Here is a 19,955-nt window from a genome sequence, read left to right on the forward strand (position 1 = left end):
TGGGGGGGAGAGAAGGGGGCGGAGGGAGGGATGAGGGAGAAGGGGGGGGAGAGAAGAAGGGGGGGAGGGGAGAAGGGGAAAGGGGGGTGGGGAAGAGAGGAGAAGAGTGGGGGTGAGAAAGGATAAGAGGGGGAGAGGCTGAACGGGCCGGGCCCAAGACTTCGGGCAGGGCCCGTCCCCAGCACCAGATTTACAGGTAGGTGGCATCGGGTCAGGTCGGGGGGAGTGCGAGTCGGGGTTGGGAGCACGGGTCTGGGTTGGGAGCGCGGATCGGGTCGGGGGGGGCGGAGGGAGGTCAGTTCGGGTCGGGTCGGGGAGAGGGAGGTCAGGTCGGGGGAGGGGGGAGCACGGGTTGGGTCGGGTCCGGTCTGGGTGGGGCGGGGCGTCGGGAGCGCGGGGGGGGGGGGGGGTGGTGGGAGAGAGTTCGGTTCGGGTCGCGGGGGGGGGAGGGAGGGAGGTAAGGTCTGGTGGGGGGAGCGCGGGTCGGGTCCGGGGGGTGGGGGGGGGGGGGGGAAGAGTGGCAGTCGGGTCGGTATCTGGGTGGGGTCGGGTCCGGGGGCGGGGGGGGTGGGGCGTGGTCAGGTCCAGTCCGGGGGCTGGGGAGGGAGTTGAGTCAAGTCGAGTCGGGTCGGGAGGAAGCAGGAGCTGGGCGTGGGAGGCAGCCTTATGCACGCAGCCCCAATGAGGCCATTTGGCCAGGGCTAGGGGCTGCGTGCTTCAGGCCCCTCCCACACAGTTTTGGGCACCTGGAGCTACTGCACATGCGCGCGTGTGCAGAGGTCTCGGCACTGTTTTCAGCGCAGGGACCTAGCTCTGCCCCCCACAGCTCGTGCTGCGCCACGCCTGACTCAAGAGGACAAGCAAGGAGCCGGAGAATCTAAGTTTTTTTTTTAGGCGCACTTTGTGGCGCGAAAAATGGGCGTCCAGGTCGGGGCTGCGCTGTTCTAGGCGCGGCCCGAAACTTGGGCCCAAAGTGCTTAGGGACGTCCTGAGCTTGTGAAGATATATAAAATGCAAATCTTTCCATTTGAAAGTCTGTGCTAGGAAATTTGTTTTTTTGGCTACAAATGGAAGGAGACTCATCTATTGGTGTTTTGTTTCAGATTTATACAATATGCATGTTTTTAATGTGTTTAATACATTTTATCATTTGTTTTTGATCTGCAGACGAATTCCACTGGAAGAGATTCCTGAAGATGATGGGGGTTGTGCTGCCTGGCTTCATAAACTGTACCAAGAAAAGGTGAGGTTATTTCTCCGCTGGCTTATAAAAAAATCTTTGAAATGATTCCCTATATACCTAAATCCAGATCATTAATATGTATCAAAAAGAGCAGTGGTCCTAATACCAACTTCTGGGGGACTCCACTATATACTTCCCTACAATCTAAAAAAACAAGAGTCTTCTCTCAGCCAATTTTGTATCCATGCTGCCTCTCCCCTTTTAATCCCATGGGCTTCAGTTTTGCTAACCAGTCTATTATGTGGTATGTTATCAAAAGCCTTTTGAAAGTCCATATACACGATGTCAACCGCACTACTTTCATCAACCCTCTTAGTTCATCAAAGGATTCAATTGAGTTGGTCAAACATGATTTGCCTTTAACAAATCTGTGCTGGCTGTTATTTATTAAGCCTTATTTTTCCAAGTAATAATTAATTGTCTCGTATTGTCTCAGTGTTTCCCCACCACTGACGTTAGGGTGACTGGCCTCTAATTGTCCGGTTTATCCCCTTCCCCTTTTTGAACAGGGTGTACCATTTGCAATTCTTCAATCCTCTCCCATATTTAAGAAGGTTTGGAAGATTTTGGCCAGAGCCTCTGCTATTTCCACCCTTGCTTCCCTCAGCAACCTAGGATGCACCCCATCTGGACTGGCTGATTTTTCTAATTTAGTGCTACCAACCTTTTTAAGTACCTTCTCTTTATCTCTTTTTATCCTATCCAACTTCTCTAGCACTACCTTTATTGTGACATTCCTCTTTAGTGAAGTCAGATGCAATGTATTAATTTAGTACATCAGCCATGCCCTCTGCCTCCCTTTTGGCCCCTAATTGGCCCCACCCTTCCTTTGGCAACACTTTTGCTATTTATATGTTTATAAAAGATATTTGGGTTCCCTTTTATATTACCTGCTAATCAATTCTCATATGCGCTCTTTGTCCCTCATTTTCTTTTGCACTTCTTCTCTGTACTTTCTGTATTCAGCTTGGTTCTCTACTGTATTTTGAGCCTGACATTTATCATAAGCCACCTTTTTCTGTTTCATTTTAATCTCTATACCTTTAGTCATCCAGCTCCAGCTTTGGAACCCTTTATTTTCCCCCTCGTGGGAATGTATCTAGTCTGTACCTGAACCTTCTCCCCTTTGAAGGCTGCTCATTGCTTATTTACTGCTTTACCTGCCAATCTTTGATTCCAATCCACCAGGGCCAGATCCCCTTTCAACTCACTAAAATGAGCTCTTCTCCAGTTGAGTGTATTCACATTTGATTGTTCCTTGTCCTTTTCCATAAATGCTCTAAATCTAATGAGATTGTGATCACTGTTTCCCACATATTAGAACCTCAGGAGATGATGGGTGGAGAAAAGGGAGTAAAAAAATATGGAAGGCGAGGGGTGGGAGTTTCTCTCACTTGTCTGAAATGTTTCCTCTGTCCCATGATAGCCAGCTAAAATGTACACTCTGCCAAATTGCATTTCCTGCTCCACTGTTGTTTCTGGTCAATAGGTCAGTCAATTTCTATCTTTATTGTATGAGTAATTGCCAATTGAATTCTGTAATAATTCTTGTTTGTGAGATTTATAGCTTGTTTATTACATTGGGAGAAGCAATATGAGTAAGAGATAAGCATGTTGGTTGTTAGTGTGTGGTTTCAAGACTGTAACCTAAGCAACAGGTTGAGAATCTGTCATGGAACCCAAACAGCAAGTTTGATTGATGCACCTTATCTAACCCCTGAGATCAGACTGCAGTGTGAACATAAGAAATAGGAGCAGGAGTGGGCCATTTGGCCCCTCGAGCCTGCTCCACCATTGAATAAGATCATGGCTGATCTGATCTGATCATGGACTGAGCTCCACTTCCCTGCCCGCTCTCCAAAACCCTTTATTCCCTTATCGCTCAAAAATCTGTCTATCTCCGCCTTAAATATATTCAATGACTCAGCCTCCACAGCTCTCTGGGGCAAAGAATTCCATAGATTTACAACCCTCTGAGAAAAAATTCCTCCTCCATCTCCGTTTTAAATGGGCGGCCCCTTATTCTGAGACCATGTCCCCTAGTTTTAGTTTCCCCGATGAGTGGAAATAGCCTCTCTGCATCCACCTTGTCGAGCCCCCTCATTATCTTGTATGTTTCGATAAGATCGCCTCTCATTCTTCTGGACTCCAATGTGTATAGGCCCAACCTATCTTCATAAGTCAACTCCCTTAACTCCGGAATCAACCTAATGAACTTTCTCTGAACAGCCTCCAATGCAAGTATATCCTGCGTTTAAATACGGAGATCAAAACTGTACGCAGTACTCTAGGTGAGGCCTCACCAATAACCTGTACAGTTGTAGCTTACTTCTCTGCTTTTATACTCTATCCCCCTTGCAATAAAGGCCAACATTCCATTTGCCTTCCTGATCACTTGCTGTACCTGCATAATAACTTTTTGTGTTTCATTCACAAGGACTCCAGGTCCCTCTGTACTGCGGCACTTTGCAATTTTTCTTCATTTAAATTATAATTTGCCTTACTATTTTTTCTGCCAAAGTGGATAACCTCACATTTTGCCACATTATACTCCATCTGCCAAATTTTTGCCCACTCACTTAGCCTGTCTATATCCCTTTGCAGATTTTTTGTGTCTTCCTCACAACTTGCTTTCCCACCCATTTTTGTATCATCAGCAAACTTGGCTACATTGCACTCAGTCCCTTCATCCAAGTCATTAATAAAATTACTTATTTATAATGTATTCCAGATTTGAGAGTGTTCAGCCTCACTCTTTCCAATTGTGGTCTTTTTCTATGGAACAGTCTCTTACTTTCCTGTCTTCTCGTTACTGACCAGGTGTAGAAGTGGAGACCACCTGAGGGCCCGGGCTCAGATCCAGGTTAAGGCCTGCGGAAACCGGGCATAGTTTCATCATGTTTCCAGCAGAAGTCATAACACCACCCACTGCCCTGCCCCTCAACCACCACCACCTAGGATGTTCACCTGCTCCAGACTTTCTGGTATGCTTTCTATGGAAGGCGCCGCTAGTGGTGTGGATGCTGCATTGGCAGGTAAATCGGGGAAGGTCCTTCTGGTCCCAGTCCACCTGCGTCAGCAGAATAGGGGGAAATTTTAACTCCTAAAAATGGGTTTAGTTCTGGTGGGAGATTAGAAAGCTAAAGATCTGAAATAGGAACTCAACCCGCCCACTTCCGGTTTTACCGGAGGCAGGACGAGGGGCGGGCTACCAATCTGCTCTCAGGAGGCAGATTGGTCATTTAGGTATTTGAATGAGGCTGTGTGCCTCTCCCTACAACCATGCCCACCATCACACCACCCCACCCACCACACACACTAGACCTACCTGCTCTCAGCTTGACTGCGGCCTTGTGCTGCAAGCATTCTCCCTGACCCACCCACCCCCCTCCAAACAGGCGGTCAGCCTGTCAAACAGGCTGCCTTTGGGGAGAAACCTACAGAATAAAATTTAACTGCAGAACTAACACCACCCCTAGCCCTGGCACTGAGGTGCCCTGAATATGTGATTGGGGCCATTGGTTTCCAGTGGGCACATTTTGGCACCTGCATCAAGATAGGAGGCCACAATATTATTCCATACCCAAACAGAATAATTGCTGCAAATGAGTGTTTCTTTCATTAGACCCAGCTGACACACAAACTTTGCCTTGCGACCATGAATGAATAATTTGGGATCTGGCCAGTGAGTAAGTGGAGGATATTTGTCACACAGCCACTGGATATGTTCATGTATCCAATGAGCTCATTCAACTGATAAACATATTGTGTAATGTTTCCTGCTTATACTGGTGGAATGGATAAAATTTGCATAAATATCCTTGCATTTGTCTTTTATTTCATTCTAACCATAATTTTACTATTTTTTTTGTCATAGCTGGAATCATTTGTCTAATGGTAGATCATATCTGACAACAGTAATGCTGTTTGGCGATGTGAATCACTGCTGGCTTTGTTTCTGTCTGGTTGGTTTTATACTTGACTTGGCGACATTACAAGTTTGAGGTCTGCCTTAAATATTCTTGCGAACATCATTGCAGGTCATTACTAAATGCAAGATGCTGGGACTACTTGAAGTAATGTGCCCAATATCTAATTATACAATAGGACCCACTTGTCATCTTAACTGGATATAGTTTTTTGCACTTGCCCTCACTTGTACTACTCCAATTTCTCTGAAGCCGGACTAACAAACATTTAGTGAAATGTTTCATTTTATAGACAGTAAGTGCAAGTACAGAGTAACAGATGTAATCAAATCTAACCTTGATTCAACTAACTATAGAACAAGAAAAATAATTAAAAATATGCATTCATACAAGACTCCATTCCCAACCTCCCCCCAGCTACGATAAACATTGGACCCTTCACTGCCACGTAACTTTATAATTGGTCTGCATGGAAATTTGTATTATGTTTCTTGCATACAACTTGTGTTTTGTGTAATTTCTGTTTTGATTTTTAGAAATTGTCAAATACATTTTAAAATATTTTCATAAACCAGTTATTACTGAATATATATATCAGAAAATCAAGAAGTAGAATCAGTTTGGGTGGAGCTAAGAAACAGCAAGGGGCAGAAAATATTGGTGGGAGTTGTTTATAGGCCCCCAAACAGTAGGGGCAAAGCAAATTTTTAGTAATAGTGTGGAGGATGAATTCACGAATGCATACAAGATAGTTTTCTAGATCAGTATGTTGAGGAACCAACTCGGGCGCAGACTATTTTAGATCTAGTATTGTGCAATGAGAAAGGGTTCATTAATAACTTTATAATAAAGGAGCCCTTAGGGAAGAGTGACCATAATATGATAGAATTTTATATTGTTTGAAAGTGATTTAGTTAAATCCGAAACTAGGGTCTGAAATCTAAATAAAGCAAACTACGTAGGTATGAGGGGCAAGTTGACTAAGGTAGATTGGGAAACTACATTAAAAGGTATGATGGTAGACGAGCAATGGCTACTAGTTAAAGAATTAATGCATAATTTACAACAAATATACATTCCTTTTAAGGCACAAAACCCCACGGGAAAAGTGATCCAACCGCGGCTAACAAGAGAAGTTAAAGATAGTATTAGATCAAAGGAAGGCGCATATATAAAAAAAATAACTTCACGGTGGGGCGGACAATAATCGGAGGAATAATGGAGGCATGTGAAAAAGGAACGGCAGTAGTCATGGGGGATTTTAACCGACATATCGATTGGTCAAATCAAATCGCATGGGGTAGCCTTGAGGAGGAATTCATAGAATACATACGGGATTGTTTCTTAGAACAGTATGTTACAGAACCTACAAGGGAGCAAGCTATCTTAGATCTGGTCCTGTGTAATGAGGCAGGAATAATAAACTATCTCCTAGTAAAAGATCCTCTCGGAATGAGTGATCACAGTATGGTTGAATTTGTAATACAGATTGAGGGTGAGGAAGTAGTGTCTCAAACGAGCGTACTATGCTTAAACAAAGGGGACTACAGTGGGATGAGGGCAGAATTGGCTAAAGTAGACTGGGAACACAGATTAAACGGTGGCACAATTGAGGAACAGTGGAGGACTTTTAAGGAGCTCTTTCATAGTGCTCAACAAAAATATATTCCAGTGAAAAAGAAGGGCGGTAAGAGAAGGGATAATCAGCCGTGGATAACCAAGGAAATAAAGGAGAGTATCAAATTAAAAACCAATGCGTATAAGGTGGCCAAGGTTAGTGGGAAACTAGAAGATTGGGAAAATTTTAAACGACAGCAAAGAATGACTAAGAAAGCAATAAAGAAAGGAAAGATAGATTACGAAAGTAAACTTGTGCAAAACATAAAAACAGATAGTAAAAGCTTTTACTGATATATAAAACGGAAAAGAGTGACTAAAGTAAATGTTGGTCCCTTAGAAGATGAGAAGGGGGATTTAATAATGGGAAATGTGGAAATGGCTGAGACCTTAAACAATTATTTTGCTTCGGTCTTCACAGTGGAAGACACAAAAACCATGCCAAAAATTGCTGGTCACGGGAATGTGGGAAGGGAGGACCTTGAGACAATCACTATCACTAGGGAGGTAGTGCTGGACAGGCTAATGGGACTGAAGGTAGACAAGTCCCCTGGTCCTGATGAAATGCATCCCAGGGTATTAAAAGAGATGGCGGAAGTTATAGCAGATGCATTCATTATAATCTAGCAAAATTCTCTGTTCTCTGGGGAGGTACCATCGGATTGGAAAGCAGCTAATGTAACGCCTCTGTTTAAAAAAGGGGCAGACAAAAAGCAGGTAACTATAGGCCAGTTAGTTTAACATCTGTAGTGGGGAAAATGCTTGAAGCTATCATTAAGGAAGAAATAGCGGGACATCTAGATAGGAATAGTGCAATCAAGCAGACGCAACATGGATTCATGAAGGGGAAATCATGTTTAACTAATTTACTGGAATTCTTTGAGGATATAACGAGCATGGTGGATAGAGGTGTACCGATGGACGTGGTGTATTTAGATTTCCAAAAGGCATTCGATAAGGTGCCACACAAAAGGTTACTGCAGAAGATAAAGGTACGCGGAGTCAGAGGAAATGTATTAGCATGGATAGAGAATTGGCTGGCTAACAGAAAGCAGAGAGTCAGGATAAATGGGTCCTTTTCGGGTTGGAAATCGGTGGTTAGTGGTGTGCCGCAGGGATCGGTGCTGGGACCACAACTGTTGACAATATACATAGATGATCTGGAAAAGGGGACAGAGTGTAGTGTAACAAAATTTGCAGATGACACAAGGATTGGTGGGAGGGCGGGTTGTGTGGAGGACACAGAGAGGCTCAAGATAGATTTAGATAGGTTAAGCAGGTGGGCTGGGGTTTGGCGGATGGAGTACGGTGTCGGAGAGTGTGGGGTCATCCACCTTGGGAAAAAAAAAACCAGTAAGGGGAGTATTGTTTGAATGGGGAGAGGTTGCGACGTGCTGCGGTGCAGAGGTCCTTGTGCATGGATCCCGGGGAGTTGGTTTGCGGGTGCAGCGGGTGGTCGGGGGGGGGCGAATGGAGTGTTGGCCTTCATTGCGAGGGGGATGGAGTGCGGAGGCGGGGGGGGGGTCCTGCTGCAGCTGTGCAGGGTGTTGGTGGGGCCACACCTGGAGTGCTGCGTGCAGCATTGGTCACCTGACTTAAGGAGGGATGTACTGGCTTTGGAGGGGGTGCAGAGTCGATTTGCTGGGCTGGTTCCAGAGATGAGGGGGTTGCCTTATGATGATAGATTGAGTAGACTGGGTCTTTGCTCATTGGAGTGCGGAGGGATGAGGGTTGATCTTATGGAAACGTTTAGGATAATGAGGGGGATGGACGGGATGGAGGCAGAGAGGTTGTTTCCACTGGTCGGGGAGACTAGAACTGGGGGGCACGGCCTCAGACTACGGGGGAGCCAATTTGGAACCGAGTTGCGGGGGGCGAGTTTCTTCTCCCAAAGGGTTGTGGGTCTGTGGAGTTCTCTGCCCAGGGAAGCAGTTGAGGCTAGCTCATTGAATATATTCAAATCACAGATAGATTTTTAACCAATAAAGGGAATTAAGGGTTATGGGGAGCGGGCGGGTAAGTGGAGCTGAGTCCACAGCCAGATCAGCTATTATCATAGTTGATAATTGTTGAATGGCGGAGCAGGCTTGAGGGGCTAGATGGCCTACTCCCGTTCCTAATTCTTATGTTCTTATGTTCTTATTAATGTTGGGGAAGTCCAGAACCAGGGGTAACAGTCTAAGGATAAGGGGTAAGCCATTTAGTACCGAGATGAGGAGAGATTTCTTCACCCAGAGAGTGGTGAACCTGTGGAATTCTCTGCCACAGAAAGTTGTTGAGGCCAATTCATTAAATATATTCAAAAAGGAGTTAGATGTAGTCCTTACTACTAGGGGGATCAAGGGAAAGCAGGAATGGGGTACTGAAGTTGCATGTTCAGCTATGAACTCATTGAATGGCGGTGCAGGCTCTAAGGGCCGATTGGCCTACTCCACCTATTTTCTATGTTTCTATAATGTTGGCAAAAAGGGCAGTAAGTCTAAGGATTGGGAGAATTTGGAATTCGGCAAAGGGGGATCAAGAAAGGAAAAATAGAATGAGAGTAAACTCGCGAGAGACCAAAAACAGACTGTAAAAGCATCTATAAGTATGTAAAAAGGAAAAGATTAGTAAAAGTAAGTGTCGGTCCCTTACAGGCTGAGACAGGAGAAATTATAATGGGGAATAAGGAAATGGAGAGAAATTAAACAAATACTTTGTGCAAGTCTTCATGGAAAAAGATGCAAAAAAACCTCCTGGAAATAGTGGAGAACCAAGGGTTTAGCGAGAATGAACAACTGAAAACAATTAGTATTAATAAAAAAAAAATACTGGAGTCATTAATAGGACTGAAAGTTGATAAATCCCCTGGACCAGATGGGCTACGTCCTAGGGTTTTGAAAGAGGTGGCTATAGAGTTAGTGGATGCATTGGTTGTCATCATCCAAAATTCCATAGATTCTAGAACGGTTCCCGCAGATTGGAAGGTAGCAAATGCAACCCCGTTATTTAAGAAAGGAGGAAGAGAGAACATTTTCGGAAGTAAATTAATTTAAGGGTTAAGTCATGGCAGGAGAACTCGGACCCGTGTCATACTCCTGTGCTATGTGTGCGGGAAGTGTGTCCAGCTGCAGCTCCTATTAGACCGCATGACGGCACTGGAGCTGCGGATGGACTCACTATGGAGCATGCGCGATGCTGAGAATGTTGTGGATAGCACATTTAGTGAGTTGGTCACACCGCAAGTAAGGGTTAGGACAGATAGTGAATGGGTGACCAAGAGACAAGGCAAGAGCAGGAAGGTAGTGCAGGAGTCCCCTGCGGTCATCTCCCTCCAAAACAGATATACCGTTTTGGATACTGTTGGGGGAGATGACTTATCAGGGGAAGGCACCAGCAGCCAGGTTCATGGCACCATGGGTGGCTCTGCTGCACAGAAGGGCGGGAAAAAGAGTGGGAGAGTTATAGTGATAGAGGACTCTATCGTAAGGGGAATAGATAGGAGTTTCTGCGGCCGAAACTGAGACTCCAGGATGGTATGTTGCCTCCCTGGTCCAAGGGTCAAGGATGTCTCGAAGCGGCTGCAGAGCATTCTGGAGAGGGAGGGTGAACAGCCAGTTGTCGTGGTACATGTAGGTACCAATGATATAGGTAAAAAGCGGGAAGACGTCCTACACGCTGAATTTAGGGAGCTAGGAGTTAAATTAAAAAGTAGGACCTCAAAGGTAGTAATCTCTGGATTGCTACCAGTGCCACGTGCTAATCAGAGTAGAGGGAGCAGGATAGTTAGAAGGAGGGATTCAAATTCCTAGGACATTGGAACCAGTTCTGGAGGAAGTGGGACCTGTACAAAAGGGACGGTCTGCACTTGGGCAGGACTGGAACTGATGTCCTGGGGGTAACATTTGCTAATGCAGTTCGGGACTAATATGGCAATGGGATGGGAACCAATGCAGCGAGACAGGGCGAAGTAATATGGAGTCAGAAACAGATGGTAGAAAGGTAAAAAGCAATCGTGGAAGGCCGAGTAAACAAAGGCAAGAAACTACATCATAATTCTAAAAGGACAAAGGGTGTTAAAAAAACAAGCCTGAAGGCTTTGTGTCTTAATGCAAGGAGTATCCGTAATTAGGTGGATGAATTAACTGTGCAAATAGCTGTTAACAGATATGATGTGATTGGGATTACAGAGACGTGGCTCCAGGATGATCAGGGCTGGGAACTCAACATCCAAGGGTATTCAACATTCAGGAAGGATAGAATAAAAGGAAAAGGAGGTGGGGTAGCATTGCTGGTTAAAGAGGAGATTAATGCAATAGTTAGGAAGGACATTAGCTTGGATGATGTTGAATCTATATGGGTAGAGCTGCAGAACACCAAAGGGCAAAAAACGTTAGTGGGAGTTGTGTACAGACCTCCAAACAGCAGTAGTGATGTTGGGGAGGGCATCAAACAGGAAATTAGGGGTGCATGCAATAAAGGTGCTGCAGTTATCATGGGTGACTTTAATATGCATATAGATTGGGCTAACCAAACTGGAAGCAATACGGTGGAGAAGGATTTCCTGGAGTGCATAAGGGATGGTTTTCTAGACCAATATGTCGAGGAACCAACTAGGGGGAGGCCATCTTAGACTGGGTGTTGTGTAATGAGAGAGGATTAATTAGAAATCTCGTTGTGCGAGATCCCTTGGGGAAGAGTGACCATAATATGGTGGAATTCTACATTAGGATGGAGAATGAAACATTTAATTCAGAGACCATGGTCCTGAACTTAAAAAAGGGTAACTTTGAAGGTATGAGGCGTGAATTGGCTAGGATTGATTGGCGAATGATACTCCAGGGGTTGGCAGTGGATGGGCATGGCGGACATTTAGAAACCGCATGGATGAACTACAACAATTGTACATCCCTGTCTGGTGTAAAAATAAAAAAGGGAAGGTGGCTCAACCGTGGCTATCAAGGGAAATTAGGGATAGTATTGTAGCCAAGGAAGTAGCATACAAATTGGCCAGAAATAGCAACAACCCAGGGACTGGGAGAAATTTAGAACTCAGCAGAGGAGGACAAAGAGTTTGATTAGGGCAGGGAAAATAGAGTACGAGAGGAAGCTTGCAGGGAACATAAAAACGGACTGCAAAAGCTTCTATTGATATGTAAAGAGAAAAAGGTTAGTAAAGACAAACGAAGGTCCCCTGCAGTCAGAATCAGGGGAAGTCATAACGGGGAACAAAGAAATGACAGACCAATTGAACAAGTACTTTGGTTCGGTATTCACTAAGGAGGACACAAACAACCTTCTGGCTATAAAAGGGGTCAGAGGGTCTAGTAAGGAGGAGGAACTGAGGGAAATCTTTAGTTGGGAAATTGTGTTGGGGAAATTGATGGGATTGAAGGCCGATAAATCCCCAGGGCCTGATGGTCTGCATCCCAGAGTACTTAAGGAGGTGGCCTTGGAAATAGCAGATGCATTGACAGTCATTTTCCAACATTCCATAGACTCTGGACCAGTTCCGATGGAGTGGAGGGTAGCCAATGTAACCCCACTTTTTAAAAAAAAGGAGGGAGAGAGAAAACAGGGAATTATAGACCGGTCAGCCTGACATTGGTAGTGGGTAAAATGATGGAATCAATTATTAAGGATGTGCATTTGGAAAGAGGTGACATGATAGGTCCAAGTCAGCATGGATTTGTGAAAGGGAAATCATGCTTGACAAATCTTCTGGAATTTTTTGAGGATGTTTCCAGTAGAGTAGACAAGGGAAGAACCAGTTGACGTGGTGTATTTGGACTTTCAGAAGGCTTTCGACAAGGTCTCACACAAGAGATTAATGTGCAAACTTAAAGCACATGGGATTGGGTGTAGTGTGCTGACATGGATTGAGAACTGGTTGGCAGACAGGAAGCAAAGAGTAGGAGTAAATGGGTACTTTTCAGAATGGCAGGCAGTGACTAGTGGGGTACCGCAAGGTTCTGTGCTGGGGCTCCAGCTGTTTACATTGTACATTAATGATTTAGAGGAGGGAATTAAATGTCGTATCTCCAAATTTGCGGATGACACTAAGTTGGGTGGCAGTGTGAGCTGCGAGGAGGATTCTATGAAGCTGCAGAGTGACTTGGATAGGTTAGGTGGGTGGGCAAATGCATGGCAGATGAAGTATAATGTGGATAAATGTGAGGTTATCCACTTTGGTGGTAAAAACAGAGAGACAGACTATTATCTGAATGGTGACAGATTAGGAAAAGGGGAGGTGCAACGAGACCTGTGTGTCATGTACATCAGTCATTGAAGGTTGGCATGCAGGTACAGCAGGCGGTTAAGAAAACAAATGGCATGTTGGCCTTCATAGCAAGGGGATTTGAGTACAGGGATAGGGAGGTGTTGCTACAGTTGTACAGGGCCTTGATGAGGCCACACCTGGAGTATTGTGTACAGTTTTGGTCTCCTAACTTGAGGAAGGACGTTCTTGCTATTGAGGGAGTGCAGCGAAGGTTCACCAGACTGATTACCGGGATGGCGGGACTGACATATCAAGAAAGACTGGATCAACTGGGCTTGTATTCACTGGAGTTCAGAAGAATGAGTGGGGATCTCAGAGAAACATTTAAAATTCTGACGGGTTTAGACAGGTTAGATGCAGGAAGAATGTTTCCAATGTTGGGGAAGTCCAGAACCAGGGATCACAGTCTAAGGATAAGGGGTAAGCCATTTAGGACCGAGATGAGGAGGAACTTCTTCACCCAGAGAGTGGTGAACCTGTTGAATTCTCTACCACAGAAAGTTGTTGAGGCCAATTCACTAAATATATTCAAAAATGAGTTAGATGTAGTCCTTGCTACTAGGGGGATCAAAGGGTATGGCGAGAAAGCAGGAATGGGGTACTGAAGTTGCATGTTCAGCCATGAACTCATTGAATGACGGTGCAGGTTCGAAGGGCCGAATAGCCTACTCCTGCACCTATTTTCTATGTTCCCATGTCTATGTTTCTATGACCCATTTCACTCCGGAGCAAAAATTCAGGATTGCCCCCGACAGCTTCAGGGAGCGCGTAGATGGCGGCCAGTTGCTGACGGGGCGCAAGTTAAAGGGGTGGTGGCGTGCGAGTAGATTTTTAAAAATCTGCCGACTTACTGGTCGTGGCCCGTTGCCTCCTTGAACGCAGGGTCCCTGCCACGGGTCCGTTTGAGTGCCAGGCTGATGGCGCAGCACCTCCCCTCCCGGTGGTCCAGCTAGGGGCCCCGTAGAGTCTGCAAATTGGCCCTCCCTTTGTGACGCAGAGGCGAGAGTGCTACCAAATGATCCACTGCTGACACTATTGTTACCTGTTAAATACGTGTCTGCTAAAATTCTTAAACATAGAAAATAGGTGCAGAAGTAGGCCATTCGGCCCTTCGAGCCTGCACCATCATTCAATAATATCATGGCTGATCATTCCCTCAGTACCCCTTTCCTGCTTTTTCTCCATACCCCTTGATCCTTTTAGCCGCAAGGGCCATATCTATCAACAACTCTCTGCGGCAGGGAATTCCACAGGTCAACAACTCTGAGTGAAGAAGTTTCTCCTCATCTCAGTCCGAAATGGCCTACCCCTTATCCTAAGACTCTGTCCCCGGTTCTGGACTTCCCCAACATCGGGAACATTCTTCCCACATCTAACTTGTCCAGTCCCGTCAGAATCTTGTACGTTTCTATGAGATCCCCTCTCATCCTTCTAAACTACAGTGTATAAAGGCCCAGTTGATCCAGTCTCTCATATGTCAGTCCAGCCATCCCAGGAATCAGCCTGGTGAACCATCGTTGCACTCCCTCAATAGCAAGAACGTCCTTCCTCAGATTAGGAGATCAAAACTGAACACAATATTCCAGGTGAGGTCTCACCAAGGCCCTGTACAACTGCAGTAAGACCTCCCTGCTCCTATACTCAAATCCCCTAGCTATGAAGGTCAACGTACCATTTCCCCCCTTCACCGGCTGCTGTACCTGCATGCCAAACTTTCAATGACTGATGAACCATGACACCCAGGTCTCGTTGCACCTCCCCTTTTCCTAATCTGCCACCATTCAGATGATAATCTGCCTTTGTGTTTTTGCCACCAAAGTGGATAACCTCACATTTATCCACATTATACTGCATCTGCCATGCATTTGCCCACTCACTTAACCTGTCCAAGTCACCCTGCAGCCTCTTGGCGTCCTCCTCATAGCTCACACCGCCACCCAGTTCAGTGTCATCTGCAAACTTGGAGCTATTTTCTCAATTCCTTCATCTAAATCATTAATGTATATTGTAAAGAGCTGGGGTCCCAGCACTGAGCCCTGCGGCACGCCACTAGTCACTATCTGCCATTCTGAAAAGGACCCGTTTATCCCGACTCTCTGCTTCCTATCTGCCAACCAGTTCTCTATCCACGTCAGTATATTATCCCCAGTACCATGTGCCTTGATTTTGCACACCAATCTCTTGTGTGGGACTTTGTCAAAATCCTTTTCAAAGTCCAAATACACCATATCCACTGGTTCTCCCTTATCCACTCTACTAGTTACATCCTCAAAAAATTCCAGAAGATTTGTCAAGCATGATTTCCCTTTCATAAATCCATGCTGACTTGGACCGATCCTGTCACTGCTTTCCATCTTTAATAATTGATTCCAACATATTCCCCACTACTGATGTCAGACTAACCGGTCTATAATTACCCGTTTTCTCTCTCCCTCCTTTTTTAAAAAGTATGTTACATTAGCTACCCTCCAGTCCATAGGAACTGATCCAGAGTCAATAGACTGTTTTGGAAAATGATCACCAATGCATCCACTATTTCTAGGGCCACTTCCTTAAGACTTATCAGGCCCTGGGGATTTATCGGCCTTCAATCCCATCAATTTCCCTAACACAATTTCCCACCTAATAAGGATATCCTTCAGTTCCTCCTTCTCACTAGACCCTCGGTCCCCTAGTACTTCTGGAAGGTTATTTGTGTCTTTCTTCGTGAAGACAGAACCAAAGTATTTGTTCAATTGGTCTGCCATTTCTTTGTTCCCCATTATAAATTCACTTGAATCCGACTGCAAAGGACCTACGTTTGTCTTCTCTAATCTTTTTCTCTTCACATTACTATAAAAGCTTTTGCAGTCAGATTTTATGTTCCCGGCAATCTTCCTCTCGTACTCTATTTTTCCCCTATTAATTAAACCCTTTGTCCTCCTCTGCTGAATTCTAAATTTCTCCCAGTCCTCAGGTTTTCTGCTTTTTCTGGCCAATTTATATGCCTCTTCCTTGGATTTAACACTATCCTTAATTTCCCTTGTTAGCCACGGTTGAGCCATCTTCCCCATTTTATTTTTACACCAGACAAGGATGTACAATTGCTGAAGTTTGCTATTGAATATCAACCGTCAACCCTTTAAGTATCATTTGCCAGTCAATTGTAGCCAATTCACACCTCATACCATCGAAGTTACCTTTCCTTAAGTTCAGGACCTGAGCTTCTGAATTAATTCACTCTCCATCTTAATAAAGAATTCTACCATATTATGGTCACTCTTCCCAAGGGGCCTCGCACAACAAGATTGCTAATTAGTCCTTTCTCATTACACATCACCCAGTCTAGGATGGCCAGCTCCCTAGTTGGTTCCTCGACATACTGGTCTAGAAAACCATCCCTAATACTCTCCAGGAAATCCTCCTCCACCGCATTGCTATCCGTTTGGTTAGCCCAATCTATATGTAGATTAAAGTGGCAAAAGGGATCAGCGGGTATGGAGAGAATACTGGGGTAGGGTACTGAGCTTGAATGACCAGCCATGATCATATTGAATGGCGGTGCAGACTCGAAGGGCCGAATTGCCTGCTCCTGCACCTATTTTCTATGTTTCTATGATAACTGCTGCACCCTTATTGCACGCATCCCTTATTTCTTGTTTGATGCTGTCACCAACCTCACTACTACTGTTTGGTGGTCTGTACACACCTCCCACTAGCGTTTTCTGCCCTTTGGTATTCCGTAGCTCCAGCCATGCCGATTCCACATCATCCAGGCTAATGTCCTTCCTTACTATTGCATTAATTTCCTCTTTAACCAGCAACGTCACCCGGCCTCCTTTTCCTCTCTGCCTATCCTTCCTAAATGTTGAATACCCCTGGATGTTGAGTTCCCAGCCTTGGTCACCCTGGAGCCATGTCTACGTGATACCAATTACATCATAACCGTTAACTGCTATCTGCGCAGTTAATTAATCCACCTTATTCTGAATACTCCTCGCATTGAGGCACAGAGCTTTCAGGCTTGTCTTTATAACACACTTTGCCGCTTTAGAATTTTGCTGTAATGTGGCCCTTTTTTGCTTTTTGCCTCAGGTTTCTCTGCCCTCCACTTTTACTTTTCTCCTTTCTATCTTTTGCTTCTGCCCCCATTCTACTTCCCTCTGTCTCCCTGCATAGGTTCCCATCCCTCTGCCATATTAGTTTAACTCCTCCTCAACAGCACTCGCAAACACTCCCCCTAGGACATTGGTTCCGGTCCTGCCCAGGTGCAGACTGTCTGGTTTGTACTGGTCCCACCTCCCCCAGAACCGGTTCCAATGTCTCAGGAACTTGAATCCCTCCCTTCTGCACCACTCAAGCCACGTATTCATCTGAGCTATCCTGCGATTCCTACTCTGACTAGCACGTGGCACTGGTAGCAATCCTGAGATTACTACTTTTGAGGTCCTACTTTTTAATTTAGCTCCTAGCTCCCTAAATTCGTCTTGTAGGACCTCATCCCGTTTTTTTATCTATATCGTTGGTACCTATATGCACCACGACAACTGGCTGTTCACCTTCCCTTTTCAGAATGTCCTGCACCCGCTCCGAGACATCCTTGACCCTTGCACCAGGGAGGCAACATACCATCCTGGAGTCTTGGTTGCGGCCGCAGAAACGTCTCTCTATTCTCCTTACAATAGAATCCCCAACCACTATAGCTCTCTCACTCTTTTTCATGCCCTCCTGTGCAGCAGAGCCACTCATGGTGCCATGAACTTGGCTGCTGCTGCTCTCCCCTGATGAGTCATCCCACTCTACAGTACCCAAAGCGGTGTATCTGTTTTGCAGTGGGATGACCATAGGGGACCCCTGCATTACCTTCCTTGCACTGCTCTTCCTGAGAGTTAAATGACTATTTGCTTTGTGTCCAGTTTAAATTGCCACTTGCCGATACTATTAATAATAATGATTGTGATATGCCTTTATGTAGAGCTCAAGCTTAGAATGCTATGACATTTCTCAATTGTTTTATATTCTTGTGGTGAGGGGATATGTTGAAAATTAACCCCAATCTAGGAAATTTTCCTTGCTTCAATTTCATGATTGCAAATTACTGGCTCAAAAAAATTTAATTACAGCCTTGTAATCAACTCATTAATTTAGTTTGGGTAATTACAATTACTCTATTAAATTATCCAGACCCATTACGCAAATAAAAATAGTTATAGAGTAAATATGATGTAAGGCAACATGGTGATCTACCAGGTGTGCCACAGAGATGGGGGTTCTCATTGGTGGTATTTTGCTTCTCAACCATGTCATCGGGAGAGTAAAATACTTTTTAATGAAAATCAAATTGTCTGAATGCACCATGATTAAAGATCTGCCAACTAAATTACATTCTAGGAAATTGCAGTGTTTCAAAGCTATGCATTCTGGTGCTTTTACACAATGGGGTTAGGAGTAGTGTATTAGCAGAGAGTAGGAATATACGGGTCATTTTTGGGATAGTGGGGTGCCGCAGGGATCGGTGCTGGGGCCTCAGCTATTTACCATTTATATCAATGACTTGATGAGGGGGCCGAGTGTAACGTATCAAAGTTTGCTGATACAAAGCTCGGTGGGACAGTAAGCTGTGAGGAGGACTTAAAGAGCCAGCAAGGGGATATAGACAGCCTAAGTGATTGGCCCAGAAGGTGGCAGATGGAGTATAAAGTGGAGAAGTGTGAAATTATCCACTTTGGTAGGAAGAATGGAAAAGCAGAATATTTTTTTAAAAGGCGAGAGATAAGTAAATTGGTATTCAAAGGGATTTGGGTGTCCTTCTGCACGAATTACAGAAAGTTAGCATGCAGGTACAGCAAGCAATTAGAAAGGCAAATAGCATGTCGGCCTTTATTGCAAAGTGATTGGAGTACAAGAGTCAGAAAGTCTTGCTGCAATTGTACATCATCATTTTCATAGGCAGTCCCTTGGAATCGAGGAAGACTTGTTTCCACTCTTAGCATGAGTTCTCAGGTGACTGAACAGTCCAATACGAGAGCCACAGTCCCTGTCACAGGTGGGACAGGCAGTCGTTGAGTGAAGGGGAGGGTGGGACTGGTTTGCCGCGCGCTCCTTCCGCTGCCTGCGCTTGATTTCTGCATGCTCTCGCCGATGATACTCGAGGAGCTCAGCGCCCGGATGCATTTCCTCCACTTAGGGCGGTCTTTGGCCAGGGACTCCAAGGTGTCAGTGGGGATGATGCACTTTATCAGGGAGGCTTTGAGGGTGTTCTTATAACGTTTCCTCTGCCTGCCTTTGGCTCGTTTGCCGTGAAGGAGTTCCGAGTAGAGCGCTTGCTTTGGGAGTCTTGTGTCTGTCATGCGAATCATATGACCTGCCCAGCGGAGCTGATCAAGTGTGGCCAGTGCTTCAATGTTGGCCTGGACGAGGACGCTAATGTTTGTGTGTCTGTCTTCCCAGGGGATTGTAGGATCTTGCGGAAACATAGCTGGTGGTATTTCTCCAGCGACTTGAGATGTCTACTGTACATGGTCCATGTCTCTGAGCCAAAAAGGAGGGTGGTTATTACTATGGCCCTGTAGACCATGAGCTTGGTGACAGTTTTGAGGGCCTGGTCTTCAAACACTCTTCCTCAGGCGGCCGAAGGCTGCACTGGAGGCGGTGTTGGATCTCATCGTCAATGCCTGCTTTTGTTGATGGGAGGGTCCCAAGATAAGGGAAGATGTCCATGTTGTCCAGGGCCGCACTGTCTGGGGGCCAGTGCTGTGTGGCGAGGACAGGCTGATGGAGGACCTTTGCAATTGTACAGGGCCCTGGTGAGACCACACCTGAAGCATTGTACAGTTTTGGTCGTCTTCCCTAAGGAAGGATATAGTTGCCTTGGAGGCGTTGCGTGGAAGCTTCACTAAATTGATTCCTGGGATGAAAGTGCTTCTTA

The 19,955-nt window shown here is 45.4% G+C and overlaps 1 protein-coding gene across 7 annotated transcripts in view; it reads left to right on the plus strand.

Annotated features, from left to right (window-relative positions):
* agpat4 (1-acylglycerol-3-phosphate O-acyltransferase 4 (lysophosphatidic acid acyltransferase, delta)) overlaps positions 1–19,955 on the plus strand; it is a 306,351-nt gene that overhangs the window by 232,174 nt on the left and 54,222 nt on the right. For all 7 annotated transcript variants that reach the window (XM_070890161.1, XM_070890158.1, XM_070890160.1 and 4 more), the window contains one exon: positions 1,168–1,243. In XM_070890161.1, the coding sequence (XP_070746262.1) occupies positions 1,168–1,243 (76 nt within the window). The remainder of the gene's footprint in view (positions 1–1,167; positions 1,244–19,955) is intronic.

The sequence above is a fragment of the Pristiophorus japonicus genome, chromosome 9, assembly GCF_044704955.1.
Source record: "Pristiophorus japonicus isolate sPriJap1 chromosome 9, sPriJap1.hap1, whole genome shotgun sequence".
In the NCBI taxonomy this organism is placed as follows: domain Eukaryota; kingdom Metazoa; phylum Chordata; class Chondrichthyes; family Pristiophoridae; genus Pristiophorus; species Pristiophorus japonicus.